Source organism: Scatophagus argus, chromosome 13 (assembly GCF_020382885.2).
Source record: "Scatophagus argus isolate fScaArg1 chromosome 13, fScaArg1.pri, whole genome shotgun sequence".
Taxonomy (NCBI): domain Eukaryota; kingdom Metazoa; phylum Chordata; class Actinopteri; family Scatophagidae; genus Scatophagus; species Scatophagus argus.
In genome coordinates, this window is record NC_058505.1 from 19,652,434 (window position 1) to 19,678,677 (window position 26,244).

At 39.0% G+C, this 26,244-nt stretch overlaps 2 protein-coding genes across 6 annotated transcripts in view; one reads left to right on the forward strand and one right to left on the reverse strand.

Moving 5' to 3' along the window:
• Window positions 1-14,639, forward strand: part of pappa2 (pappalysin 2) — a 68,703-nt gene extending 54,064 nt beyond the window's left edge. The window contains exons 26-27 of the mRNA XM_046409067.1: window positions 9,896-9,994; window positions 13,401-14,639. Coding sequence (XP_046265023.1) covers window positions 9,896-9,994; window positions 13,401-13,529 — 228 coding nt within the window. The 3' untranslated portion in view covers window positions 13,530-14,639. The remainder of the gene's footprint in view (window positions 1-9,895; window positions 9,995-13,400) is intronic.
• Window positions 14,640-19,141: 4,502 nt separating this feature from the next.
• astn1 (astrotactin 1) overlaps window positions 19,142-26,244 on the reverse strand; it is a 356,774-nt gene continuing 349,671 nt past the window's right edge. For 4 of the 5 annotated variants that reach the window (XM_046409632.1, XM_046409630.1, XM_046409633.1 and 1 more), the window contains one exon: window positions 19,142-19,691. In XM_046409632.1, coding sequence (XP_046265588.1) covers window positions 19,454-19,691 — 238 coding nt within the window. In that variant the 3' untranslated portion in view covers window positions 19,142-19,453. Of the gene's footprint in view, window positions 19,692-23,955; window positions 24,314-26,244 lie in introns of those variants that run through there. The other variant, XM_046409631.1, reaches the window with a different exon arrangement.

The following is a 26,244-nucleotide window of genomic DNA, read 5'->3' on the forward strand; positions in this document are numbered from 1 at the left end:
CTCCCAAACTGTGTTTTCCTTCATCAACCCACTGTGTAGTCCACTGAATAACGCATGTTGTCTGGCTTCTGTCTCATCTACTATCGCCATGACCGTGACCTGATTTTCTCTTCTGGTTCATGGCTATTTCTGACTAAACCATCATTTGTGCTGGCATTATGTGAGGGTAAATCAGGTGTTGTCAGTTTAAATTGATGTGAGATTCATGGATCACAGGTGAGTAAGTTACAAGTGGGATTCTTAGACCCTGACAAGGTTTTTATGTTCAGCATCTTTTATGAAGTGAACACGTCATCAGAAATGATCTTAAGACTAAATTCAAGTATAAATATAAAAACATTTTTATAAATCAGGCACCTGATGTTTTCACTGCAGTGAGAATAGAAACAAATTATTTTAAAGTGGTTACAACTGCATGTACCTTTTGTTCCACATATTTGGTGGTTTCTATGATACACAGTTGTGTTTTGTTGTCCATTCAAGTTGTGAGCACATTAAATATCAAGAGAGAACAAATGCCAGAATATTACTTAAGGGCTGCTGCTTCATCAATGCAGGTATCAAAAACAGGTGGTCTTCAGATCCAAGGACAAAAAAAGAGAGAGGTTAGACTTGTACTGTGCTTCGAGATCATTAAGTTATAGCTAAAAAACACCAAGGCACACTCTGCTTTACAAAAATTATTTGCTTAGCACCTTTGCTTTTCAGCTTGTGGTCTTTATCAGGGTGCTCAGCCCATTTATTAAAGGTTTTTGGTTATGACTTTTGATCACAAACTGCAGTACTACAGTACAAGCCAAAGCTGTCTTTTTTGTTGGGCTCAGCAGACTCAGTATCACTATATGTGAGCACCAAGGCACTTTGCGATCACAGTGTTGGACATGTCTTGTCTAAACAACTGGTGCCTCCTTTTTCACAAACATCAGGTAAAAGTGTAATTCTGCTCTTACATAACATGTCTAGTATGTGCTTATGTGTGCTTTCAAAGCCTCAAGGTCAGGAGGATCTCAGTTTGGCTTTCATCGTGGTATTATCAAAGATGTTTTATGAATGTCGAGATAGGGAATACTTAATCCTTAAAACAATTACACCATTTCTGGGCATAACTCGCATTAAATTTACTACCCTGGCCAGACCATTCCAATAATATTAAAGATGAAGCAAAACATGCTGTATCCCTGTTGTCATCACTACTCAAGATACCAGAGCCAGTGTGCAATGTGCTTCACATTTCATAATGACAAATCTCAGGCAGAAATTTATATTCTAACACTTCAAACCTTAAAAGAATTCTTTTCAAATCCATCCAACGAACCTTTCTTTCGGGGATCCTGAAATAGCCAAATAGTGTCATGCCTGCCAAGCCAAATGGATTATCTGGTAAAGGAAAATAAATTAATAACTGGATTAAATTTGAATTAATTATTTAGGCTGACAATTACAATTCAGTTCAATTTACTTATTTATATAGCACCTTATACAATCAAAATTGTCTCTAGATGCTTTAGCTTTTTTATGTTGGTTTGTAAGGTGCTGTATGTAGGCTGACAAAAGGCTTTTAAAAATCATTATTCCTCGTTTGAAAACAATCTACCTAGTGTGGCTGGAGCTCTTACCGTTTTACAAAGGAACCCTAATAAAGTTTCATGTGCAAGTCAAATTTCAAAAGTTAAATAAATTCGATTTTTATTCGAAACAACACCTGGGTACTATTAGTAGTCAAGTTAGGTTTAATTCATTAGTTTTTTTGTATTATCAATGTATGAGTAAATTTCTGACTGACAGGTCATGTGTAGGTCGTAGCAAGTCAATATAAGGCGAAGTGGCTAGTAGGTGTAAATCAAAATTGAATGGATTTGTCTTTGTTAGACTGAGCAAAGCACAAACGAGCATTATAAAGAAATACAGGAGCAAACCCAGAGTTTCAAGGTCAAAGCATGTTGCACTAATATTAGACCTCAATTGGTCTTGCTTCTATCTTAATTATGAAAGATAACAAAACTCGATCTAGAGTTTCATCGTGTCACTGTGTCACAGTGTGCTTTTAAAAATGTATTTGCCCTTATTGTCATATCCAATCTATACATAACATGAAACTCTCAGAGCATTAACTCAAAATGCAATCTTTGAATAAGATAGCAATCCTTTTTACAGAATTTTTTTCCATTTTTGCCAAGATCATGGGAGGGTTAAAGGATTATGATGCAGTTCAGTTGGCTAGTTTGTCCAACACTTCGGTCTAAAGTAAACTATCTACAAGCACCAACCAGATTGTTATATAGTTTTTATGTATAGTGCAAGATCACACCACACTGTCATTTAAAGGTCCCGTATGAGATTTTGAACATAATTAGCAGTAAAGCAGTCCTGCTGTGCTTGCATGTTGTCCCTTATCTGAGTCCATCCCTGTAAACTGTTGGCCCTCCGCATGTTTTATTAAGAAAGTGACCTCCCACAGCACTGTAAAGGCCAAATGGAAAAGTGCAGGTTGAAGAATTCAAGTGAAAGAATGAACATTCAATTGAAACCATCAAACTCTGGCTACTTAGCATTAGCAGGATAGCTAATCAGGCTATGTTGCATAAATTTAGACAGATACAAGAAATAGCTCCTTACCAAGCTGAATACGTCACTAATGTACAGCGGGAAAACCAATATGTAAAGCCAGAATATTTTTACATTGAATTAAGAGTTGGTGATTATTGAAACAGTGGAAACACTAGCAAATACAGAGTAGGTGAGTTTTAATTTGTTTCTACCAAGTTTTAGTGATGTGTGGTTTAGAGTGATCTATAAGCTAAAATGATCATTTTTGTCAATGGAGACTGGTGGGTGAGAGGAACAATATAACAGTTGATTCTGGTTAGGGAGGAGGCATGGCCAATACGTCTATTTAAGATTTGAGTTGCCACTGCTCTAGTGGGACATCTACTGGCAGTGAATGTTGTATAGAACCTGTATATGCTAAGCATGCTAAGTATTGACAGTTTTTATCCATCCCCCAATTTTATCTCCATAGCTACCATATCTCCACTGTAGCCCCTTAACACAGAACTGTGATTGCACTAATAGTGCATCCAACACTTCGGCCTAACAAAATATCTACAAAAAATAATTGATTGTTAAACAGTTTTTGGGATGAATATTCATAATGCAATATTGTCATGTCAGAATTTTCCCTTTACCTATTCTAGACTATGACAATAGTCATTCTGTCCAATAATCTGAAGATATTGTTAGTATTTGACACACTACCATGAATTTTCATGAGACCATTCTGAAGACCTGCTGGTCTTTCATCTGAAGCCTTAAAGATTAAGTCCCCATTGCTCTAATCACCATTAATGAAGACAGCAAAATGATCACTAGGTTGTTTGTTCTGTTCAGCACCTTCATATTGTGGGTTATAATAGTCATTGCAACCTGTAGAGGCCTCTGTATCACGACTATAGACTTTTGGGCTTGTTCAGTTTCATCATACACTATGACCTGCAGTTGGTGTTACAAATGAAAACTAGTTTAATCTGCAATTTAACATCCATTTCTGTTCAGTTATATTTTAACAGCGACAATAAATCATCTAAAATCATAAACCCAGATATTTTTTTATTTGGCATTCATTTGTTAGGTTCAGAAAAGGCTGGAACTAAGGATGGAACACATAAACTGTTGATGTCTCACGGTATTAAAATATTCTTCCCACCTGCCAGCACAACATTTTCCCCTTCCACCTTACCGTGAATGTTGCTAGGCAAAACAGTTGCTTATAACCCGCTCCTCCACGACAACACTGTAAATTATACCAGACCACATGTGCTGCATATGCTCTATGCCAGGTCTCATCCAGATGCCATTGCTCCCTCTCTTTCTCTTACACTTTCCATTCTTTCTTAAAACCCACTCGACAATTAATGTCAAAGTCAGCTCAGGCATCATATCAGCACAGCAGCCTTCTGCCAGGCTGAGACGGCACTGTGTATTTCAAGAGGTGTCTTCACACTATCTTAGAATGCTCTCAGTATGAATAAAATATTTTCTGGACCAATAATGACAAATAGATAGAGTAAGAGCGTGTAACAATAAGCAAATTAAACGCACTGAGTCATGCTTGACATAATGAGGCATTTAGGTTAGGAGGATTTAATCTATAATTTGGCTTGTGGATGCTATGTTAATCCCACTGATCACATCATGAAATTCTGTATAGCAGCTTTGCAGCCTGAAAACAAGCAACAGTAAGTTTCACTTTGAGGATTAACAATAGTTGTGTTTGTAACACAGTATTTCAGTAGTTGCATGAGACCAAAGGAATATTTCTGAGCATTTCTCATTTTAACCTCTGCCACACATCTGGCACCTAAAATTCTCCACTGGCTCAAAGAAGTTGAATGTTTGATGTTTGCTTCATATCAGCGGTTTTCAATTTGTTGTAACTAAAGGACCATTTTCTGAGATATATGAGAAATAAACAGGAAATATCACAATAAAATTAGGAAAATTAAACAGAGCTGTAAATATGTGTTATGCCACTGTCAGTTGCAATGACCAAAATAAATGTTCTTGCCCTTAGTGAGACATTTAAGCTTGTTTCTGATAAATAATGAGAGTCTCATTATTTTATTAAATGTGGTGGGATGGGTGACAAGCTGACTCACAGAGTAGCATTTAAAGCAAAGCTCTTAGATTACGACAGTTGGAGGAAAGTTAGCTACCTAACAGTGGAAAAACACATTTGTATCTACTTCATGATCTGTTACAATTAGTGTGGTGATATTCTGTGATAGTGACATATAACACAACCGGTCATTGCAGTAATGCATTTGAAGGCCTTATATGTGTCTGACTTACTGAGCACATGTAAAAATAACTAGCTCAGTAAATTACCAGAAATTAAATAAATCAATGTCATAAATAGTCATAAAGAATCTCACCACTGTCTCAGCGGCCTTCTAGATGGAACTCTGAAACTCACCAAAATGGCAGCTTTAGATGAAAATAAACGTCAACGCCTGTTGTAAAACTTCTTTTTTTTTTTTTTTTTTGCCTTGTACTGCTTGAATTTTTCTAATTTATCTGGATCACATGCTGTAGTTGTTATGAAGACAGACACAATCAAAGAAAGTTGCTCCTGTTCTCCTCCCTCATGCCTCGCTTGAGTCTCCTGATTGGACTTGCCTGAAATATCTCCACAGGAGGTAACCACTGTGACTGTGACTTCTTTACAGCTCAGAACAATTCACTGCTGCAGTCGCTTCTGTGTGAGTTTGATTCTCGATTCTGATGGTCGGATGTGTCTTTACGGAGGTTTAAAAATCACCTCAACTGCAAAAACGTCTGTATCTTGTTGCGTAGGTCGAGGAGTTGGTCACCATCAGTCTGTTACCTCAGTGTCATTGGTTCATAATGAATTCCTTTCAGTTTTTCACGGGTGGAAATGTACAATGCAACTAATCACGCACCTAGCTGTGTGAGCTGCATACATTCCGCTGGGATGACGACACAAGGTCATACAAACTGTCCATTTTTGGAAAACGTGTTAGAAGTGACTCTTGTGTGAAAAGGCAGTTTTACATGTGACCTGGTGACATATCGTGTTTTAATATGGAAATACAAGCAGCAAAAGTTGGCAGTCAGCCCTGACCATCAATCATGTGTTTATATGCACTGAAGTCATCTATTTATTCACAGACTTTGGCAGTGGTTTCTAAGATGTGTAAACAGAAACCTGGTTTCCTCTTTGAAGGTTAAAGGATAAAGAGAATCACAGGTAAACACAGCTAGATTTCTAAAACCTGACTGCTTGGACAGTTAACCAGATTTCCACATAAGGCTTTTTCACATGCGTGAAATAGACCCTGAAAAGGAAGATAACCCTTTGACAAGACTGCAGTCAGATGAAAGGCAAGACTACTACATGTTGCTGTGCACTGTTATGCCCCAAAGTTTGAACAAAATTCAAATGAAAAACATTGGAAAATTAAACCATTCCATACGCTGATTTCCACAACCAGCAAGCTATGTGAAACTTTAAACGCAGCAAAAACTGTGCAGAACTTGTACTCGGCTGTGTTTTCAGTCCGATGCTCCAGACATGAATATAACATATTTACTTTTAATACACTGTTCCCTACATGGTTGAAAAATGTGGTAAGCAGTAACATAAGACTGGATAAGATCACACACAAACTGCAAGTATCTGTCCTTTTCATACTGCACATGTATACATATTAAGCACAGTAGATTCTTGCTTTAACCTGGTTCCTAATATTTTTTAATATGAGCATGCAAAAATAGCTAATGATACACCCAGTGCTATGGCATGCATCTCAAAGTGCCTGGCATAGTAAGGTGGACTGTATACCCAGATCCAAATTACAGCCACCATCGATACTATCGAGACCTCCATTGATCTCCAAATCCTATCAAAAGAAAAATTACTGAGTCACGTGGACAAGAGAGAAAGGCAAACCTCACATTCCCCCAACTGTTTTCAGAGAGCTCTGGGAAAAAATAGGCTGAAGGAGGGGGAGATGATAAAATGTCTGCTATTAAAAGAACGATTCAAATACTTGATAGGAAGAAAAAAATAAACATATTGCTGCCTGACAGGAGAGTGCTCATATCGGTGTTTTATGATGTTCTGATGAAGAGCTTGGCTGGTGCTGGTGACAGCACATGCTCCCCTTGAAATAGCCAATGCTGTGAGGTGGGATATTTATGTTACTGAGGTGTGGGGTTGGCTGCAGCTGCTTTTGCATGTCTCTTTTACACTGATTTGAAAGGACTTACTGTATCATGGTAATACACGAACCCACTGACCTCTTAATTGCCCATGGGGGACTAAGGTGCGCAGCCAGCTCTAGTTGTTTTTTAATGCTCTTCATGGGTTGGAAACCTGGAGGGGAATGTAAATAATAATTAACCTCAACATGAGCCCTGACCTCAAAATTCACCTCATGTGGGCAAAGTGTGGGGTCTGCTAATTTTAACAGTCTTTAGCAAGGAGGGACATGTATGTGAAATGGAGATTAAACCTACATTAAACTCAGCCATAGAAGTCTAAAATTCAGTACAATGATTCAATAAGACTGTCAGCAGGCTGAGCAGGTTGGTATTAATCATGACTGCCCTAGACTATAAAGGTAATTCAAAGATTTACATACCACTAGTGATTTGGGTGAGGCATCTGGTGCAATTGCTGGTAAAGTATTTACTCAGAAACAGAGCAATTAAATAGATTTATTTATGTCACGGCAGTTTAGTGGGGAAAAGCAAGGGGATTCGTCAAGTAGGGAGCTCTTTGAAGTGAAGAGAAAACTGCAGAAATCTTCTCAGCAGCTGCTCTCTCCCCCTGCGCAGGTTAGGTAGAATGCTAAGTCTTTGAAATGACTCCATTACCCCATAAGAGAAAGCCAAAAGTATCTTTGGCACTCAGCACTTATTTTCATATTGCTGGCACTTCAGGGAACCCCTCAAGGTTTCGTCAAATGCATTAAGAAGACTTTCATCATGACGTATTCCCAATTCAGCGCAACTTGAATTCCACAAATTTGCGTGCAACTCCAGAATCCCTCCAGAAGGACTCTCACGCCAGCCAGAGCATTGCAAAAAAAACAGTTTGAGGAATTGCCATTAATAGGTTTTTTAGTACAGCAAAGCATACCTGAACAGTCATCAAATGACATCTGTCTGTCCACTTTATCCATCCTAGTTTAAATAAAAGACCAGCTAAATAAGATGAAAAGTAAACTGATCTTGCTTAATGACATTGAATATTCATTGTCTTGGACTGCCAAAAGAAACTGTTTCACTCCTTGTCTTCACAACAGAAAAGGAAGCCATTCCTATTTGTGCATTCAATATGTTTCAATCACCTGTGCCATTTTTCATTTCAGACATAAATTAAATGATATGCCACAAACCAAATAACTTCCATAGCAATCAGAGTACAAAGTCATAATTCTTAAACACCACAGGCAGACACATTACCTTCTTTAGCTTTCAAGGTGAATGATTGTGAGTACATTATTCAGTTCATCAGACTGGGTCACTCTTTGTACTGTGGCTCAAGAGGCAGAGTGGTCGTCCACTAATCAGAAATCAGTGGTTCAGTCCCTACAGTCTAAATGTCCAAGTGTCCTTGGGCAAGAAAATGCTCCCCCGTGCTCCTTCCATCAGTGTGTGAATGGTAAATGCTCCTGATGAACAGATGGCACCTTGCATGGTATCCTCTGCCACCAGTGTATGGATGTGTGTGTTTTTGTATGGGTGAATGGCTCAATGCTGATTTACATTGTAAAACTTTTTGAGTGGTCAGTCAGACTAGAAGAGCAGATCATTTACCATGTCTGTGATGGGAGTGCCGTCCCACTCCCATCACAGACATAGTGTCGTCCAAAAGCATTTTTACTCCCTCTATGTCCATTTTCAATACACTGTAAATATCCAAATTTATCATGCATGTTATACAAAGATAATTTGGAAGATAAATGGTTGATTTAGTGGTCGATCTTACCCTTTTATTTAACTATTTAAGGTTTAAATCCTACTTTCAACCACATTTGCAAACAAATCACGCTAAGCTATTTAGCACCTCAGGGAGTAGATTATCTCGGGTGCCATTCTCCTCCCTTCCTCTATCTGTGTGTTACCATTTTCTAAAATGCTAACAGTAATCTCTGAGCTAGCAAACTAGATGCCAGGACGACTGTGATAAGTTTAAAGAAATACAAACAAGCCAGGGGATTTTCTTACCCTATACCAGAATGATAATGGCTGCATCCAGACTTTTCTCCAGCACTAACACAGCGCTTCTCATCTATAGACGCTCATAAGTTCATCTTGACATCTTGATATTCCCATCATTGGCATGATTGCCGTATATTGGGTGAATCTGTTGAACCTTGGGTGCTTAGTCTTAACATTTGTGGCAATTCTGAGTTACACTACGTCGACAAAACTATTGAGACACCTGACCATTACTCCAGTAGGGACTTTAATGACATCGCATTCTAAATACACAGACAACTTTCCACTCCTCTGGGGAGGCTTTCCACAAGATTTTGGGGCATTTCTGTTGGAAGTTTTGCCCATTCACACAGTAGACCATTTGTGAGGTCAAAAAGGCCTGGCTCACAATCTCTGTTGCGGTTCACCCCAAAGGTGTTCAATGGGGTTGAGGTCTGGGCCCTGTGCCGACCAAGTGCAGTCAAGTTCTTCCATGCCAAACTCATCCAACCATGTCTTTATGGACTTTGCTTCGTGCACTGGGGTACAGTCAGTCCTGGAATAGAAAAAGGCCTTCCCCAAACTGTTGCCACAAAGTTGGAAGCACAGCATTGACCAAAATGTCTTGGTGTGATGAAGCATTAAGATTTCCCTCATCTAGGGGTAAAGGGCCTAGCCCAATTCCTGATTAACAGCCCCATGAAGAGGTGTGTCTGGATACTTTTGTCTATACAGTTTATGTAGCTACTACTATAAAATGCAAAAGCAGCTAGTAGTGGTAGATCACATGCTCCACCGTAGTGGCATGCAGAGACATCATGCATTTAATAACCAAACCAATTTCATTTCTAGTTGTACATTTTAATAATAATCCTCATACCATCAGCTGTGTTGGACAAATGAAATTTGAGTTTGTGTAACGCAGGAAGCCTCTATCTACAACTTGGACTGGATTGTGCTGTGTTTATTTTCATTTATTTTATGGCTATTTGTTCCAAACAATGTAATTGTGTGACAATGTCTGCGACTTACTGAAAATCTGTTTTCTGGGAAGGTGCTGAGTCATGTTTTTTTCTTTTTCCCTTCTCGGACTTCTATGCTGTGTGAGGTAAAATGATCATGTTGGGGAAAGCATTAACACTGTTTCTTGTTTATAACTTGTGTCTAGCCCTTCGGAGGGGATGGCTGGTGTGACACCATCAACAATCGGGCCTACTGCCAGTATGACGGAGGAGACTGCTGCCCATCCACACTCTCCACCAGAAAGGTACACAGACATTTCCAGTACTACAACTCCTGTCTGATACATATTAACAAGAAGAGACAAATTGATTTTCATCACTTCTGTACTATGTTTTCGTTTTACTAATCAGATTCTTCTTTCTTTTTCTTTTTACCGACACAGACAATATCTGTCCACCTTGATTAAAAGGTGGCAAATTGTTGTTTGGCTCACATCAGGCCACATCTTGCAAATCAAGACAGAGCTTAGAAACTGACGCTGGATTCAAAGCCAGCTTCTTCCTGTTTACAGTAGTAGAAATCCGTCTCTTTTGGCACGAGTGTTGTACCACTACGCAGGAGACTTCTCCTAAGCAAACAAACACAAATCCCTGCTACTTTCCCCTCTCTCCCTTTAACGACTGCGCCTATTTAGTCTCCCTCATCTGTACTTAAAACAACAGAGGGAGACTTGTGCCCTCCAGCTTTTCCACTCAAATGGTAAATAAGCAGGTTTTCACCACCCTGCTGCTATAGATTTTCTCACCTCTATATTCTGCACTGCATAAGGAACTAGTCAGGGTCTAGGACATCACTTAGACACAACTTAAACATAATAAGCCTAATGAGATTTTCTTCTTTTACACTCCAACAGTTTTAGCCAAAGAGAATGTATGATGTAAACTGTATTATTTCCCCCCCGACAAAAAAATTTAAATAAATAAGCAGCTCTAGTGGAGATTAGAAATGCTTTCATAATGCAGCTCTACAGTGTGATGTCGGCATTTTAACATCAAGAAAACATCTAATACAGAAGTTTGCACAAAACATACTTTTGTGATTATCCATGCTAACACACTCTCCCTGGTGATAGCTTGTTCGTGTTGGCTAAAAGATGCAAATGCATCACATTACACTAATTGCCCTAAATGATTGCTGTATATACTGGGTGGCTAAGAGGAATGGTATGAATAATAATAAGCAGCCAGTGGTGGAAACCAGGCTACTCATTCCCTCAACTGTTTCTACATAAACACATCTTTTTTTTTTTCCTATTTTTCTGTGCTTTCATGAGAACTTCTCTTCAGTGTGGACGTTTGAGAAGTAGCTCACACCCCCTCACCTCACTATACCCTATTTGGCTACTGTACAGTCACACATTCATGTCACTCATTCAGGGGTCCTTGTCCATTAATTCCTATGGCCTGCAGTTGGCCGAGCCTTGGCTGTCTCCTTCACGTCCGCAGCAAGCCATGACTCACCGGCAGCTCCTTCCTAAAAGGAGAGGGAGTCCAGCCGGTCTTAAGCTGCCCTCTTAATAAATGAGCTGCCAGACTGCCACTAACTGCTCTTTTACAGGGCAAGGTGGAGGGTGCAAGGCGGTTTACTCGGGCACTGTAAAACAGCAGCTCAGCGAGCTGAGGTCGTTCTGAGGAAGTGAACTAAACTGCCGTGAGAGTCAGCATCCTGAATGCCACTGCGGCTCCAGCAGAGCAATGGAGCAGACGAGGGAGTGGAGGGCTGTGAGGAGCGGTGGATGGTGGATTTGTTTACAGAACTGTTTCTGTGTGGCTCTGCATGTCCATGCATACAAAATGACAGTAACATGATCCATATCACACATTCTCTCTGCTGCCCCACAAGAAAAAAAAAAACTTGCAATGGTGATGAGGTGATGGCTATTTCGCAGGTTGTTCCAGTGTCTGGTAGAATGAGCTACACGCATCTGAACAACATCAAATATTTGAATCAATATTCATATCTATTTATGTGTGGATCAGTCTAACGTGGCCAGCTGCCTCCTTTTTATGGGGCTCGTGCGCTGTTGGTTTTATTTACGGGGTAGCTGCAGTGATGACAAGGGAGGAGGGATACACAAGAGATGATTCAGGTGGGATTTAGTCGTTGGCCAACAGGCAAAAACTCCAGCAGAAAAGATCTGAGCAGCCACACCATCTATGGAAACACGCAATCTTCCTTTGATTTGTTAACTGGAGTCTGTGTTGTAGTCCGACAAAGGGCCAAAGTAGTAAAAAGCAGCAAAGACTGAACAGAAGGAGGACTAAGTTAGACCTTTGGTTACATTTGGTTTTGATTGTGTGTGAGGCTGAATCCATGACTTTGAAACCTTGCCATGTCACATGAATTCTGTTCATGAATATGTTGCAGTAAACAGTGGGGTGGCAACAAGTCTGAACAGAACTCAGAAACAGCAAAAACACTTGGTTTTTGTTTCTGTGGATGAGGCAAAAACAAGCTCTCTCTTTGCTTCCAGAGGTTATTAGGAGGCATCAAAGGTGGAGTATTGCTTGGCTTGTTCTGTGCCTTCATCTGAACCAAGATGAAGCTGTTAAGGAAACATTTAATGGCCATGCCAGTTCGTCTTAAATGGGGGCTGCTGGCATTTTAAGTAAAGCTGGGCCTTCTGCAGCTTGTTGAGAGCCCTCAGTAAAACTATTACCCTGCCATCAACCTTGTCTGCCTCCAAAACTGAGAGCAATCAGCAGTGAAGGCCGACAAGCCGCTACCTCCCACTCTCCTCCTCACCGTGCTTGCCGTCATCCTTATTTTCTTTCTCTGCCTCCCACCCTCCTTTCTTTCTCTCAATATTCCCCTCACTTCTTCTCTCCAGGAGCGAATGTTTACATTTCTTGCAACAGACTGCTTCGCGGGGCACCAGAGTTTATTTTGCAACCTGTGGTGATGGCTCGCTTCCTAGACAAGAGCTGGCAGGCTCTTGTTGTTGATTCTTAACATGTGTTCATCCATTCACCTTCCACGGCAGTGCGTTCCTCTCTCCTTCCCCCTAAAGACCCTCAAGGTTTCTCGACCTTCAGAGGCCACGTTGAACCATTTGCCATCATTCGTTTTATCGGCCTCCGGGGGTCCTCTTCGAGACTATGAAGAAAATAGAACAAGTCTACTAAGACTACGCTCGGATTACTAAGAGCTCCTTGTCTTTCAGCACAAATGCAGTGCAGGGGCATAAGTGTTCACTTGCTGCTAGGTCACTTTAAGCAAATGGTTTTTTTTTATTGTCTGTTTTTGCAATTCAACATCATGATCTTTGCTACAGTTCAAGTGTAACAACACTGTTGGGAAGCCTCCTCAAGTAGTGCATTTTTCAGTAATTCTGCTTTTACTGAAAGTGCTGATGTAATATTTCCTTGTACTGCTTTTCATCTTTTCTACTTAAACTGTGATGAGACTATAGATATGCACAGGATTTTTATCAGATTCCATCAAAAACCATCTTGGACTGCCTTAAACAGGGAACCCAACCAAATGGAATGTGTGTTTTCTCAGTTTAGTCATCCATTAAAAATGACATCTGCACCAGACAGGCCTGAGAAGTCACATCTTGTGTTTTTGTTTGAATCCAACCACAGATTGAAAGATCTATAGCTGCTTTGGGAAGCCGAACGCTGAATGTTGTGCTTGTTTACTGACAGGTCATTCAGTTTGGGGCGGACTGCGACCAGGATGAGTGCACTTGCCGTGATCCAGGCGCTGAGGAGAATAAGAGCAAAGCCAAGCACTTGCAAGGAGGAGGAGGTGGAGCTGGAGGAGGAATGCAGTAAGATGGAGGGATGAAAGAGGCTGAACTTGTGTTTAACAGAGTCAAACCACAGTCTACACACCACAACAAACAAATAAAAATATATTCAATTTTTAACATTTGTAATGCAGAGAATGTGATTGAAGTCAGACTTCATACAAGAAAAGGCCATTTTTATTGTATCATAAGTGATCTTATTGTCAAAAAGCATCACGAGTCTGTTGTTGTTGGTCTAAAAATTTGATTCTTTGATTCCATTCTGCAGAAATCCAGCCAAACATCCACACATGAATGGTCTGTATTGTTTTCTGTTAAGTTGCTACGGGTTATGAACAGAAAATTATAACTGAACTGAAAAAAAACAAACAAAAAAACACCACGGTTATAGTTCAAATAGGGTTAAAAAGCAGATAATCCACTCCTGTACAAATCAAGACATCATAATTGGATCAAATCACAAATGTAAATGGATTCAAGTACTTTTCTGGACTTGATTTGTTTTGGGAAAAAGAAACCAAATGAACCGGCCTTGCCTGGAAACTGTTCAACACACGCACAGACGTTACAGTAAGGGCTACTGCTACAACTGTGTTTACTGTAGCACCCAGTTAGAAGAAAAACATTAGCATTCCACAGCATTATTTCAAAGGACAATATTCTCTCTCTACTCTCACTCGTGTTGAATGGCAGTTCAGTTTCATAACTCATCTGATGGCTATATGGTCAAAACAAATCAAAGTCTGTTCCACTACACAGACCTCATGGCTGACCAAAACAAGTCATCGCAAAATACTAAAATTAGTCACAGTCTTCGTTGCTGTAACTTCTACAAGCGCTTCTCTCTGACATGTAGCTCATTAGGAAAGCAAGAAGATATATATCTGTAAAGACTAACAGGTATAGACTAATATATTTGGATCACTTAACATATCTACTAGATCATGTATTAGTCACACTCTATTTATATCACAGATCCAATAATACAAATATATAACTGTACCATACAGCATGTGCACATGGCTTGCCAAAAAATACAAAAAAAAAATAAATAAATAAGTAAAATCTAAGTGTGTTCAGTTGTATTGACACAAAAAGTACAATATTTACTAAAAATAACTACATCCAACTAAATGGGAAAGTCAGTGCATTAAAGGCTGACTGTACAATGTGAAGACTATGATATCAGAATACTCTGAAACATTATGTATTTTCCACTGAGACAAAGATGCACTTAAAATTGTAATGCTGCCGTCAGCAAAGCAATGCTTAAAAGAAAAAGGTCAAGCAAAATAAAATTGAAATAAAAGAGACAATATTTTTGGGAAGCCTGTGCAAGACCACAGATTGATTCATACTTCTCCTGCTTGCATGTTTGTATATCAGAACGGTGCTGGTATCCTTTAGCCAGAAATGATCCAGATGTTGTATCTATAAAAGTGTAATCATGTTCTTTGTGATATTTTACAGTACTTTATACTCTATATGAAATAAATAGCAACTTTGTATCGACCCTTACAGATGTCCATCTTTATTTGATTTCTGTTCCCTGTTTACAGCGTGTGTGTCTTTGTGGGTTTCTGGCATGTACAAATTATAAACTATTAAACTCTTACAATAAATCATCTGACACATACGCACACACATATTCATGGGCTGAGTTGCATATCACAGCCTTGAATCCTATCATACACATATTTGTATTTCATGAGTTATTTTTTTTTTATTGAAACTGACAGAATAAGATGTAAGTTGCCCCGTGTTGTACTTTTCCATTACTGCGCCATGGAGAGCTAACTTGCTAATGACAGCAAACAGGAGCAATCAATATGCATGTTCTTTATTGATTACTCCAGGAACTACATCAGTTTACATGTGTTTGTACATTTTAACTATAGAATCAAATTGTTCATGGAAAAGAACAAATCCCTATTATCCCTAGTCTTCAGGCACCATCACCAGTTGTGATATCCTTGACTTGTGATTTTCAGCCTCTGTCTGCAGTGTGCCCTAAACAAGTTTCTCAGATATCAGCCTGGCTTAATATGAAGAACATCAGGCAGCTTTCATTCCCAGCAAACTATTGCCTTTTGATTACCTTGTAATCTTTTCTTGTGTCTGCTGTCAGAGATCTGATACCCATGACTATCTGAAATGTTTTCAGAATGGATATTTTCCTGTGTCATATTTTAAGATATTAGATTTGGCCTAGCAGGAGAATCTTTTATTTGATTTTTCTTCTCATAATGAAAAGTAGGCCATACTCTGGATGTCATATACAAGACAAGTACTTTCAGTAGCTGTCAGATTGGATATGAATACATAGATGTTCACAGGCCAAACACTTTACCTTCAAATGTATGACACCCTCCATGACGCACAAAAAAAAATTGAACCATTTGTTTAGGACATTCTCCTAAACAAGTTTACAGGATCAATTCACCAAGAAAAGTTTGCCATTGCTGCTTAAACAGAGTCAGATCAATAACACGTGATATAAGAAATTGACCCAGTCCTCCTCCCAAAATGACCACAGAAACAACAATAATACTTATGTATAAGCATTCATGTGTTCATGGAACAATCGGAAAAAATTTGTTCCAAATGGGAAAATTCACGTGGACGCCCCCAGTAGTCAACAACTCTGAAAGCCTACAAAATTTTGGGACATGATTTTCTGACTTTAACTTATATACAAAATCATTGTGGACAAAAACAAACATTTGGTTGATCTTTAGAAAAATCAAATTTGAATTTTTGCTCAAGTGTAATACTGAGTATACTCAGGAACACATCACAGTCGAAGAACAACTTCCCAGCCCAGGAAAGGGGATCATTCAAGGACCATGTGAATGGTCCAAGTGAACAGAGGTACCCTCCACCTGAGGACACTTAGAGAGTTGGATAAAGGACTTGGGGTAGCCAGGTATCCAGGAATGCATTTTGAATGCTAACCAATGGTGAGGCTCAGTTTTTTGTCATATTGTTAAGCTTTGACATTTTTCAGCCAAGAGCATAATCATTTTGATTTACATTATGTTGTCATTCGTTCATATGATTTCTATTTAGAAGTTTGTTCTGATGTATTCCCAACATTACGGGGATCTGATGCCCAGCTGAGCTCACTGGGCAGCCAGTGTCCATTGTCATCCCAGTGAGAGCACTTTTATCAGTCAGCCCTTTGGTAATTTACTGCTGGCTCTGTTTCTCTAACATTTTGACAAGAGGAGTTGCATTTTGTTCTCAGAGATGAGATATCTCATTTATTGCTGCTGCATCAGTTTTTCTGAAGGTAAAGTTAAGGTTCCTGCTTTTATTGGACCAAAACAGCGCTGCCTGACAGAGTCAGACAGAGTCTATATTACATTTAGTTTCATGTTTTAATATACAGGAGGTTTTACTCCTGTATATTAAAAAATCCTGACCATGAAAAACTAGTGGTAGTGAGTACAAATTAGAAGTGACTTGTCCTGATATCTGTTGTGCTCTGGTGAAGAATTAATACAGCCAGTTCTCACAATATATTTTTTATTGTTATTTGAAGTAGCAAAGATCAAAGTGAAAAAATTTATGATAGCCACATATCATGCAGATGGTTGGTTCACATTTTCATCAAAGGTCTTCATCTCATCGCCTTTTTCATTTCATATTAAATTCCACTCTAATAGTTTTTACCATGTTTGTACAACAGAATGATTCTTTTAAATAATCAATCACTTACAGTTCATGGGGTCCATTCCAATTTTTGGATAGTGATAACATCAGATCAGAGAAAGTCAAACTCTCTGTTCTTTACAGCAAAACTGCAAGGAGTAATTCTTAGACTAAGCTACACAGCAGATATTACAGAACAATATTGTATGTACTAAAGCACATGTAAATGTTGTAAAATATCACCTGATGTAGGCTATATGTATATACAGAAAGAAAACACTGTACTGTGCTATGTGATGCGTTTATGAAATACTTTGCTGCCTATACAAAATCTACAAGTGTTCAGTTTTAGTATTCACATATGAGATTTGTTGAAAATCAGCAGCTAGCTGCATTTCTTTGACATCAATCTCCAACATGGCCACTGCACAGTAATAAAATTATACAAATAGAGAAAGAATGAAAATATACACACAAACAGTATTAGTGGAACTGTCAGAACTTAGACATTATTGCACAAAGTTTAAACAGAGAAGCAGTTTAAAACAGTAAGACATGGTTAATTTGCAGTTTCAATACAGAATTATCACTGTTAACAGTGTACATTGGTTAGATTGTGAAGGATGTGAAAACTGAAAAACCAAACATGAATATACTGTCAATTGGTTTGTCAGGTTTACTGAACCTGACCAGATCTGTGGACTTCCCCTGTCATGTTATTTCATTAATCTCCATGAGAACAACTCCAGTAATAAATGCAAACTATCAATACTACATTCAGCAGGTTATATCACTAAAACTTTATGATAATGCTATGTACAAGGTTTGTTTTGAACTACTAAAATAACTCCTATCAGACCATCGTCTCTCACCCCTCTTTCACATTTCTAAATCTCGTCAGCTTCAACTGTTTATGTGCCACTTCACCTTTATCACAGAAACACGGATAACTTTGTAAAATACTGGCTTTTTTTCCCCCGTTGTCACTACATGACATTTACTTAAACACAGTACACTGATTTAACATGTTTGAATGACAAAAGACAAAACTTGGTTTGTGATTAAGAGGCTAAATAATTCAAAATATGTCAAAAGAGAGGCAGTGGTTGTACCAGTCTTGATATGATTCAATGTATAAGACAAACCTACACACTACAGCAGCCAATATCAAATCACAGCTGTGGACATACGCGATGTTTAAGCCCATGAAGTGTTCACCCCCTGGGCGTGCTGCAGTTATTCATAATAAATGTGTATGACAAGCATCAAAAGCCGTGAAATATTAACTAATGGCTGGAATGATGCAAAAACCGACACTACAATAAATAAACAGTTAAATCTTTACCAGGAGATCCCAGAATCTTCTCAGATTAGAATGTGCTCTGTTGGATGTGGGCTACCTGAAAAGTCACAACCATGAGCAGGTATTTGGCCTCTTTTTGACATCAAGAGTTGCCTTTTGTATTTTTTTTCACAAAAATGTTGAAGATATGACTTATGACTTAAGTATGGATTTAAACAGGCACAAAGAAGCTATCCTTTATAATATCTGACTGAATGTGAAGAAGTTTTCTGTGAAGATGTCAGTTTCTTTTTGAGGGAGTTTTGAAAAAGAAAAAAAAGGGGCTCTCTTCATGTATCAAAGTTTTAAAATGAAGATTATCTGATCCAACAAAAAAATGTGAAATAAAAGGCATGGTTCTGTGTTTAGTTCCTCTCAGATATTTGTTTTTTTGAGATAATTGCATTTAATGTAATGACTGAATATAAAATGAATGAAATATCAATATGCAATACAATATGTTCATCCTTTTTTCCCCTAATTTTATTATTACTATTATATTTTTTCTGCCATTCTGCATTTTTTTGTTTTTTTTAAAAAAAGAAAAATGTCATTGAAACCACCAATTGAATCAAACTGAAAATACTGAACTGCTCCCTCAAATATAATGGAACAACAATGATCTCCGATCCATTGTTTTCATGCTTTTTATACATCAGCAATCATAAATATCCAGATTTCAACACCAACCTTTATCAAGCCAAATGTTAGCCTTAGCGCCTGAGTAAACAAGGTCATCATCGGGTTATCTCATCATCATCATCTCATCTCCTACCTGGAAACTAAATAGACTAAATGGACTTTCAAATAATGTTAAGCACTTTTATATAATACCATAAATGCATTTAGCTTATGGAAACAAATATGAAACCTGCATTTTATTTGTTTTTTTGTTGGATTTGATAAATCTATCGTACTCCTGTACACATCCAAACCGAAGGCTCTGAATGATTTTACAGCTCCTTTGGCTCGCCGTAGTCATTATACATAACTGTGAGCGTCTGCTCATCACAGGCCTTGTGTACATCCTGGCCCATACCCGACCAGTTCAGCCCAAAGGCCTTGGTGTCAGTGTAACGGCAGGACAGGAACTTGAGGGACATCCGACGCAGGCCAATCTTTGGTTCCTGAAGAAGACCCTTACACCACGGGGATAGTTCGTCTAACTGGGAGAGGATGAGGCCGGCCTTCCTGTTGGAACAAAGTGAAGAAATAATTTTTATTTGTTTCAATAAGCTTATAATAAGATAGAGAGTATGAGTGTTTTTCATTCAAAAACAAGCTACATAAAACATTACATTTTTTAGTAGAGGTGGACTCAACAAACACAACTGATACAATGCAGTCCACTGTAATTTCATCATTGCAAGGCTTAATAATTGTGTTTGTTTGGCCTCATTATCTGTTAATATCAAAATTTCAAAGGTAATATCAGAAAGGATGTTTTCTTCTTAATGACCTTGACAAATGAATAAAACTGATGTGCAAAAAGTTCCGATCCAATTCCATGCACTATTTGAGCGTAGACAGAAAGAAGTGAAGTGAGGCATCAAAGGGAGGACATCCAGCAGTGTTCTCTCAGTCCACACTGAAGTATTACTTCGCTGAAGAGGACGCTCGAATCTTTTTCAAAGGATGGAAAGAGTGAAACAGGCAGGACCGACTGCCATTAGAGAAAGCTGCTACAGAGAACCAGCAGTCTCTCACCTGTAAAAGCCCTGATCAGCTCTTTACCTGACCTACCTTGACTTCAATGCTTTTAAAGACATTTACAGTTTGTCTGTAAGTCTATAAGTTTGTCTGTGTTCTCTCACGTTATATATCAACATGATGTTTCCTTGATTTTGAATCCTCTTACCAAACTTTATATTGTGGCACGCAGCCTTTTGGAAAACAACTGTACATCTGTCACTGAAAGTCTATGGGTTAAGACCACACTAGCCTTGAGGTCATTTCAGATGGCAAAAATATTGCTACATCTCGTTTGACATCTAGTTGGGTCTGTCATGTGCTACATGAGTGTACTGCCATAGTTTGTTTTTAGCAGAATGCAACTGCACACTACAAAGACTGCCGGTCAGGCCTTTTCATCCAACACCAGTGCCTCTCTGTTGCTCTACTGTATAAACGGGCAAAAATTCCCACAGAAACACTCCAAAATCTTATGGAAAGCCTTCCTAGAAGTGTGGAAGCTGTTGTAGCTGCAGAGTTGTTTGTGTATTCAGAATGTAATGTCATTAACGTCCCTGTTGGTCAGGTGTCTATACAGTCTACTTCAGCCTACAGACACACAGACTGTCTAAAGTCTCTAAATCACACTATTGTTCTGCTGTTGTTTTAAAAAGACATCACTGTATGATGGAAACTAACTCCCCCAGCCACCACTGCTTCCTGTCTGAAGGAGTAAGATGCACTGTTACTGACACATTCCAGCATTGACCCAAAGCACACAGTGGCTGCTGAAGTTTTGGATGGGAATGATGAAAGTAAAACAGGGGGAAAATGAATGAAGAAATGAAAGGCTGTGGCAAGTAATGAGTTGGTCCTGTGGAGGAAAACAGGCTAATGGACAGCTGTAATATCGTGGAGAAGCAGAGGAGAGACTATGAAATGCTTGAACTTGTCCTTTGGCCAAACCAGGCCAGCTGAAAAATCATCTCCACTAGTAACACGATGCACAGAGTTCACATAAATACATCCCACGGGGACACTGAGTGCAATAAATAACCATTAAGCTCGTTGCAGCCTGTTTGGCCATTGAAGTGAAACCCTGTCAAGTGTTTGTCTAAAGTCACAAAAAGGCAGCAGGGGAAGATTTCTTTCATTCCACAAACACTTTCTCCTCATCCTTCAGCCAAACCAGCATTTCTACAGCGTCCCCATTCTGCCAAGCCACAAGTCTGCTGGACGCAGCGGAGTCACCAGAGCCGCAGATGAACTGATGACACATCAGAGCACCCAGGCTACACGTTCAATGTACACCAGCTGAAGGACATACAGATAGAATACAGAACAGTACAAAGAGCTGTTTGTGTTTTAACACGTGTTTTTACCTATCCTTAGCTTTATTCACATTCAGAGCAGATTCAGCAGATGACTTCACAAGGCTGCATCTGTGTGGTTTCCCTCCTACGATGCATCAGTTCAATTAAAATTTAGACGACAGAAATAAGCAGGTGAAAGAAACAAATTCACAAATACGTAACGTTATGCTAATCAACACAGACGCTCACCTGGTAGTCATGAAGAGGATCTGATGGTGATGTAATAACGATGACTTGCATGCAAATGACAACAGAGAGGTGATGGTAGGGAAAGTCATGGAGTTGATGAAGTCATGATTCTCACTGGTGATCTCAAAATGAATAGAATGACTGACGATCATCTTCCACGTCAGAACAGCTACAGAAATACTGCATTATAGAAATCTGCAAAGAAACCGTTGTTGCTTTTAAAGGGTGCATTCACCCAAAATGCAAAAAAGCTTGGTCACATTAAATGACCAAGAAAAAAGCTACTAAATGGATCAACTGATGAGACTGCTTTTTCAGCTGCTGTGTTCAAGGTCAAGAATTTTGATGTTGAATCGTTTCACAGTTTGATTCCACTCGACACGGCTGTGTTGTCTTCTGGCTATAGCGCAGTTTTGTTCCATTCTCCCACCAGGAGCGTTTTAGAAACCGAGTGTTTTTGCTGTTTTATTTTGCTGATATGCTCAGATTTTGTTGATTTGGTCTTTTTTTTTTATTACCCCTAGTGATTTATGTGCTTCTACCATGGATATGTGGACTGCATAGTTAAATGTTTTCATTTTGTTTGTTTGTCTTGCAGTGTACAGTTTGCAAAAGTTGTTTAATTTTAAAAATTGACCACTACATCATATAGCAGCCTCAGTCATGGGTTCATTTTAAATACAAACATTTTAACTGTCCCTTTAATAGTGCAAAAGCAGTCATTACAGGCATATATATGAATTTAGAGTCTGTCCCTCTCATATCCTCTGTACACCCCTGTCTGGTCCTTGGTCCCGGATAAAAGCAACTGTTAGACGTAAGAAAATATGTCTTTTTCCAAATTGTAACTTATGTGTTCCAGTCTCTGTGGCAATCTAATATCCTCTTGTCAAATGTCCATTCAAATGATGAGCCACAAGTCTTTATTATTATTATTATTATTGATTCTGTTGATAAGTAGTTCCTTGATGTGTTGAACTTAAAATTGGCAGTGACCAACACACTGCAATAATACAGACACTGTGTGGCCTGTGGCTTCCAGAGTATTTCATTTCTAAACATGTAGCACATCACCATATTCCTTGGTATATGTAAATGTTATTTTTGGAAAATGGATGTATACTATATGCCACAATAGGACACAGCTCCTTTCAAAGACGCAAAAAACTTCAAACATATTTCAGCATTATTTTTGGCATTAATCTCTAATTGGAAAACCATTTGACATATAGTGACACATGAAACAATACCCTCTTTGTAGTTGCCTGGCTATTAGATGTACTTTTGCACATGTGATTGAATTGGTTTTGAAACTGGAGTATATTTTGAATGTTATACTGTATGTACAGCACATGAAGATGCTCAGCAGGGCAAAGTCCCTATTGGGAATGCATATGGACAGAGCCTTAACAGCAGCTTGGTTATGTTTTCTGCTGTGGAAACTGCAAAGAAAGAATAAAATGACTTTAATGATGTCAGCCTGCCTGCAGACAGGAACGCTTGTTTTGGTACTGGTACTGCACTGCCATACTGTCATTCATATCATTTTTCTGAAACCTCTTAAGTTCCCAATATTTTGCTACAGATTTCAGTGGTTTAAAGAAAATCGGGATATTTATTTGCTTTTAATAAAGACAAAATAATGTGGTTTGTTATGCTTTCATTTTTTTTTTAGGATAGCAGAGGAACATTTCACAGGTTCCAAACAGCAACAGTTGTTACCATAAATCTTTGAGCATGTATAGGAGTGGTACAGTGTGAGGGCTCCTTAGAAAAGACACTCATTCCAGATTTTTGTGTGGTTTCTAACACACGCAAGCAGACATGTAGACTTGTGTGTACGGTCATATGTGATACACCCATCCATCCATTTTCTATACCGCTTATCCGTCAGGGTCGCGGGGGAGCTGGAGCCTATCCCAGCTGACTACGGGCGAGAGGCGGGGTTCACCCTGGACTGGTCGCCAGTCAATCGCAGGGCCAACACACGAAGACAAACAACCATACATCCTCACATTCACACCTAGGGGCAAGTTAGAGTAGCCAATTAACCTAATGTGCATGTTTTTGGTATTGTGGGAGGAAGCCGGAGTACCCGGAGAAAACCCACACAGGCACAGGGAGAACATGCAAACTCCACATAGAAGGGCCCAGACCGGGATTCGAACCTGGAACTATGAGGCGACAGTGCTAACCACTGCACCACCGTGCAGCCCCATATGTGATACATTTGTACATAAATATATACACACCGACGTCCTATCACTTGAAGGCACACATTTGCATGGCAAGATGCACAAGGACACACTCCCAAATATGTGGACACACGTTAATACAGTATTAAAAATGTCGGTCAAAAAGAACACTTGAAAGATGATTAAAGGTCCAGTGTGTAGGATTTAGTGACATCGAGTGGGGTGGTTGTAGAATGCAACCAACTGAACGCCACTTGTTGTCGAGCTAGTGTTTGGTTTGTCCATACGGGGCTTCTGTGGAAACATGGCTGTGTAACATGATGATGGAAGAGGACCCGAAGTCACATTTGACTGAAACCAGACAAAGCTGCACCTTGGATGTCTCCTAGAGAGGCAGATGAGGAACTTTTAATTGTTAAGTAAACTGAAAACAGTGTAACAGTTTTGTTTTGTTTTGTTTTTTGCTGTAATATGAGTATGTAAATATTGATATGTTTTGCATTTACTGTCCAGTATCACACAAACCAGAAACTCACGCTGGCTGAGGATCTGAAAGGCACTTCTACTTTAACTGTGTATTTTTGTCTTTCTCTCAACTATAAAAAGTCAGAGAGCAAAAGTAAACAGTCTGCTGTGATTATGATTATGATTTCCTGAGAGAAATTCCAACCATAGCAATACTTATTATCACAAGCACTTTTCTGATTAGAAGGACTGTCATGTAAAAACAAAGAAAATAGGGGGAAAAAAATCAAATATTTTTTCAATTCATCAAAGGGTACAAAGTCCAACCAAGGACATGGTCAGATCTGAAACCAGGCCAGGCTGGAGGTTTTTCTTTGAACCCAGCCAAAACATAAAGCATTTATAAGTCAGCATGCCTTAAATAATGGGTACTCCCATGGCGATGACAAGATCTGGCCCTCCGGAGAAGAAGTGTCAGGCTTCGCAGAGACAGCCTTTCGGTGAGTTTATGGTTCGAGTTAAAACGTCACGCAATGTTGCGTGTTAAAAGAAGCAAAAATGTACTCCGCAGGATGCCAAATGGTCTCCTCAGTGAGACTGGATATGTTTCTAAAAACAGCAAAAATATAAAGCCACATTTGCTCATTCATTTGGTTCCAGATACTGCTTACTTGGCTGATATGAGTTTACATTGAGTCAGAGCCTGAGCAGAGTTCTTGTTATCTGTATTTTGACTAGCTAATGAAAATCTAGTTTATTCAGTCCTCATTGTTTGTGACAGACAAAGTGGGGAATTCTCCTCATGATACACTGAACTGATTTGGGAATATGAAACCGTGTGTGTGTGTGTGTGTCTGTGGTCTGTACATGTATATGTACAGCATATGGTGGTCGTGTGTGTGTGTGTGTATGTGTGTGTGTGTGGAGGGGAGCCTGTCTGCTCTCTTGTTTACTGTCAGTGGTACCACAGATGTGTTGTCTGTGTGGGAGAGATGTATTCCCTCTCAAGTGGACAAAGAAATGGTGAATTTAAGAAACAAACCACAAACAAAAGAGACTTAAAAAGGGGTTGTTATGAAGAACAAGAACTGTATGGTCTCTGAGCAGAGTTAACTGTCATGGATGTTATTTAGCGATTCGCTCGAGAGACCTTCCAGAGAGCTGATTTTCTGTGAGTGAGTCCCCACTTTGTTTATTCTGTGCATGTGAAAGAAGACACGCATGCACACGCCGGTGATACAAGTGGCACAAACAAAAGCTAATAAAGACCAGGTGTGCCAGCTGATGATGTCACAGGCCTGTGATGTCACCATTCTGAAGTTCCGATCTGATCAGTGCAACAACAAAATAATAGTTCTGATATTTATTGTGTAAATTTTCTAATTGTGATTCACGTTTGTCTGCTGCTGGACGTTGTCTTTAGATTAAGTTGTCAGAAAATCTCAAAAGGGGACAAAATTTAAAAAAAGTTAAAACATTTTGTGTGACCAAAAACGATATCATGATTTAACCATATTAACAATCTACATGGAGATTTTCTTTCAATTTTAAAATGGCCTTTACACTATAGCCAGGCTTGAAATAACCTGTGAATTCTCCATCTGCACCATTAAAACATAACATTCCATTAAAGTTAGTTGTGACACGGAGGAGCCACATGAAATAATTCATCCCATTACCAGCTTTCCAGTTGACGTTGTTCACATTGTGTAGAACTGCTAATCACTGAGATGACATGAAACTTGGAAAGATAAGTAAGAGGCCATTAAATACTGGGATCTCTACAATTCACCTGAGAAGTAGATTATGGATTCCACCCCCATTACCTGTATCCATACCCATACCCATTCT